The sequence below is a fragment of the Octopus sinensis genome, unplaced genomic scaffold, assembly GCF_006345805.1.
Source record: "Octopus sinensis unplaced genomic scaffold, ASM634580v1 Contig18794, whole genome shotgun sequence".
Taxonomy (NCBI): domain Eukaryota; kingdom Metazoa; phylum Mollusca; class Cephalopoda; order Octopoda; family Octopodidae; genus Octopus; species Octopus sinensis.
Genome location: NW_021836031.1, coordinates 1 through 4,543, shown reverse-complemented (window position 1 = coordinate 4,543; position 4,543 = coordinate 1). Strand labels below are relative to the sequence as shown.

Here is a 4,543-nt window from a genome sequence, read left to right as displayed (position 1 = left end):
GATAATAGGCCAGTGTAAATATGGAAATATAACAACAATAGAGAGTGACAGAAAGAGAGAGAGAGAGAGGGAGGGAGAGAGAATTGCTTTCATGGCCATGAGGCTAAAAATGGGGGATTGGACCACCTTTTTTTTAATGGATTCCTAGCACAATCCTATGGAAAACCTAGGGAGCATGCTAACATTTTGTATAACCTTAGGTGGAATAGAATTAGATGGAAATTGTGTACTGTATATATATATGTGTGTGTATATATATATATATATATATATATATATATATATATACACACACACACATACATGTATATTTACATGTTATGTATGTATGTATGCATGTAAATATGTGTGTATCTATTTATGCTTCACTTATCAAAAACAGAAAATGATGTCCTTTAAACTGCTTTTTTTCTATTTTCTGCAACTTAGTAGCTCAACAAATAGAGATTGATAAAATAGGCAGCAGGTGGAGACAGGACTGGGATTGATATGATTGACTAAAAGCACCGAAAGCAAGGTGAAGTGGGTGGGAGAGATCTTAGTTTGAATGAAACTAGTTAAAGAACAATATACATATATATATATATATATATATATATAACACACCCACCCAGAGGAAGAAGCTAGGGATGGTTGTAGCATTGCCTGTGAGATGCATGTATGTATTAATGTATGTGGTATTGTGTGTATGTATGTATGTATGTATGTATGTATGTATGCATGTATGCATGCATGTATGTTTATATATATATCACGTGTAAATTAATGCATAGCTTCACACTAAACACAAAAATAGAATTGATGGAAAAAAGAGAAAGAATATATAAAGAGAAAAATCTCATGTGCATGTGTGTGAGAGAGAGAGAGAGAATGAGAGGGAAAGAGAGAGAGAGAGAGAGAGAGCCACTAGAAGAGATAGCAAAAACAAACTTGCTTAAAGAAAGAAATGTGCTCTTAAGACACAAAGCCCCACTGTTTTGGCTACATTAAGGGCACGGCGTCACCTAATATAAACATGTTGGAGAGAAGAAATTACATGCACCTATGCACACTAGCTGAGGCATATAGGTGCACATGTTAGACCCACTCATGCTATTACACACACATAGAGGAATGCATATATGATTACTTCCAACTCTGAGAGTCAACTACCTTATATGCACATAGCTAATTTATGCAATTACACAAACAAAAAAAAATATCTACTGAAACACATACATGCACACAAGTTTACATATGATATACACACACACATGTCATATATATCATATAAACACCTATGTATGTAATATATATATAAGGGGATATGATATGCATGTGTGGTGTATATTATGTAAATAAATTGTTTAATAATCATTAACAATTAACAAAAAAAAAAATTGAATTAAATAAATACAGAAAACAAAAAAAAATTTCTTTCGTTTCATATTTCCATCATACGTTTTAACTAATTTCAGTTCATTGTAAAGTGTATTGATTAATTAACTAATTAGTTGAATTCTTTCTTTTCTTCTATTTTGGTTTAATGTTTTTTTGTTATTTGTTGTCATTGTTGTCACTATCAAGCAGCAGCACAAAAACAAAATATAAACAAAAAAAAAATCCTTTTTTTCTTCAAAAATAAAAACAATAAATAATATGCAAAAAAAAATTTGGAAACTCAGGGTAATTATTATATTAGTAATGATAATTAAGAAGAGAAAGACGTAGCTCTCAGTCAGAGTATTAATGAAATTTTAGGCTACTTCACAGTTTTTGATTTGGTGAGTGTATAGTACCTATGTGTGTGTATAAATATATATATATATAATAATATATATTATATATATATAAATATATATATAAATATATATATATATAACATATATATTAAATATATAAAATATATATTATAAATATCATATAAATATATATATATATAAATATATAAATATATATATATAAATATATATATATATATAAATATAAAATATATATATATAAAATGTATATATATATATAAATATAAATATGTATATATATATATATATATAAATAAATATAAATATATATAAAATAAATATATATATATATATATATATATATATATATATATATATAAATATAATAATTATATATATATATATATATATATATATTATAATTATATATATATATATAAGTATATATATATATATAAATATATATATATATAAATGATTAGGGGTTTATGTTGTCTATATTTATATCACACACACATAAGCATATATTTTACATGTCTATGTTGTGTATATGATCATGTATTTAAGATATATACATATTATATGTACATATATTCATACATATATATCTCGGTGTATATGCGCATATGTTAATGTGTGTGTGTGTGTGTATGTAGAGATACACACATACAGACAGATAGATTGATAGAATGTCTCTCAGATTCTTAGCTTCTCTCCTGACACTATCCTAATGCAGTCAAGCATGGATGTCCTGTAACTGTTGGCCCATGACATCCATGCTTCCGCCATGCAAGGGTGGGCTCTGTGTTGTCTGTATGGGCATGCCATGATGGCCCATCCCAGGCGCAGTGTGGCCCATCATCATGTGGTGCGGATGGCCGGGGATAAGCATCGCCTGCGAGTGTACAGGTGGGCGCAACTGCGACATCTGGCTGTATGACCCGCTAACTGGCGGTGGGCCATACATGTCGGCGCCATGCATACTCTGCACACCTAACATATCGTAACGCTGGCCGTCTGGAACATGGGAGTAGCCAGCTTTCATTGGATCGTACATGTCTCCTCCATGTATACCTTGCAATGCTGCAAAAGAGGAAAAAGGAAAAAAAGAGAGATCAAATTATAAGCCAAACAAAGTACCTGTTAATTATTATATAATGACTGTTACATAATTTATTAGCATTCTTGTTTATTAAGTATTTATTTAATTACTGACAAGACAATTTTGCATGCACTAACAAAGCAGAACTCAACACCTAGTCCTCAAACACAAACAAGCATACACCCCATACAAACACATACATAGGCCTATATCCATCTATACATATATACAAATATACAGACAACTATACATACATACTGAATATATATTACAAGGTTCCACACACACACACTCTCTCCTCAAGTACATTCTTAGAAGGGCTAACACAATGCTGTGAGGCATTGAAGAACACAGTTGAGCACTAATGTCAGCTTTGGAATGGTTTCTACTACATTTTCGGTTCCAACCATTCTACACAGTGTCTTGGAAGATCTTTTCCTGGATCAGCACTACTGACATGGCCATGTAACTGAGAACATGAAGATGGATGAAAAATGCTGCTAAGCATTTTACCCAGCATGCTAACAATTCTGCCAGCCCACTGCCTTAATAATAATAATAATAATAATAATAATAATAATAATGATAATAATAAATTAAGTTATAAATATAATAATAATAATAATAATAATAATAATAATATAATAATAATAATGATGATACTGATAATAATGATACTGATAATAATGATAATAATAATAATGATAATAATAATAATAATAACAATAATAATAATAATATAATAAATAATAAATATAAATAATAATAATAATAATAAAAAGAATAATAATAATAATAAATTAATAAATATAAATAATAATATAATAATAATATAATAAATAATAATAAATATAAATAAATAATAATAATAATAATAATAATAATATTGCCTGTAAATTATTAATCAAAAGTCAAATCAAACAAAGAAACAACTCACTGTGGGGTCTCATAGACATCTGATTATTATCTATGTATCCCATACCAGATTCTGGATTGTAGGGGGCGTGACCACCAGGACCTGAAAATAAAGAAAGATACATATAAATAAATAAATAAATAAATGAATATAGATTTTAAAAATGAATTTTAAAAACTGATGTCAACAAGAATTCAGAAATGGTGGAATGGAAATCAAACTTAAATAAAGACCATTTAATTTTGAAGAGGAAGTTAGTCAATACTGCTGACTCCAAGATATTTGACTGGTACTTTAATCTTAAAAAGCCAGATAATTTCTCTCTGAGTCCACCCACGAAATAAGAAAAACAATGACAAAGCAGTAGTGGTGATGACAATTGTTCTAGTCATCACCATCATGATGTGACGGTGGTGATGGTGGTGGTTAAAAAAATCCTCAGGAAAGAGCAGTTAAAAACCTTTTATTTGGATTGAGTTTCTTCAAAAAAAAAATAATAAAGGAAAATTTTAAAACTATATAATTTTAAGAAAAATAACTAAAAATATAATTGCATTGTCTGAATTAGCTGAATTTTTCTTCCTTTTTATTTAAAAAAAAAAAAAAAAGAGTATTTCTTTTCTTCTTCCCTTTATTCTTCTTTTCTTCCCAACCCTATATTTCTCTTTTATTCCAGAAGTTTGGCTGAAATAATCTTTATATATAAAAGTGAAGTTATGTGTCTGTCTCCTACGATTTAGATTCCTAACTACTCCCACATTTTGCGGTGCAGTTTAACCAAAACCGGGTATCTTATAGTCGTGA

The 4,543-nt window shown here is 28.7% G+C and overlaps 1 protein-coding gene across 1 annotated transcript; it reads right to left on the bottom strand.

Moving 5' to 3' along the window:
* Positions 1–2,297: 2,297 nt before the first annotated feature.
* On the bottom strand, positions 2,298–3,857 carry LOC115231766. Its single transcript, XM_029801714.2, has 2 exons — positions 3,761–3,857; positions 2,298–2,804 (listed from the first exon to the last, which is right to left on the bottom strand). The coding sequence occupies exons 1-2, from the start codon at positions 3,801–3,803 to the stop codon at positions 2,458–2,460; spliced, it is 390 nt and encodes a 129-aa protein (XP_029657574.1). The 5' UTR covers positions 3,804–3,857; the 3' UTR covers positions 2,298–2,457.
* Positions 3,858–4,543: the final 686 nt, after the last annotated feature.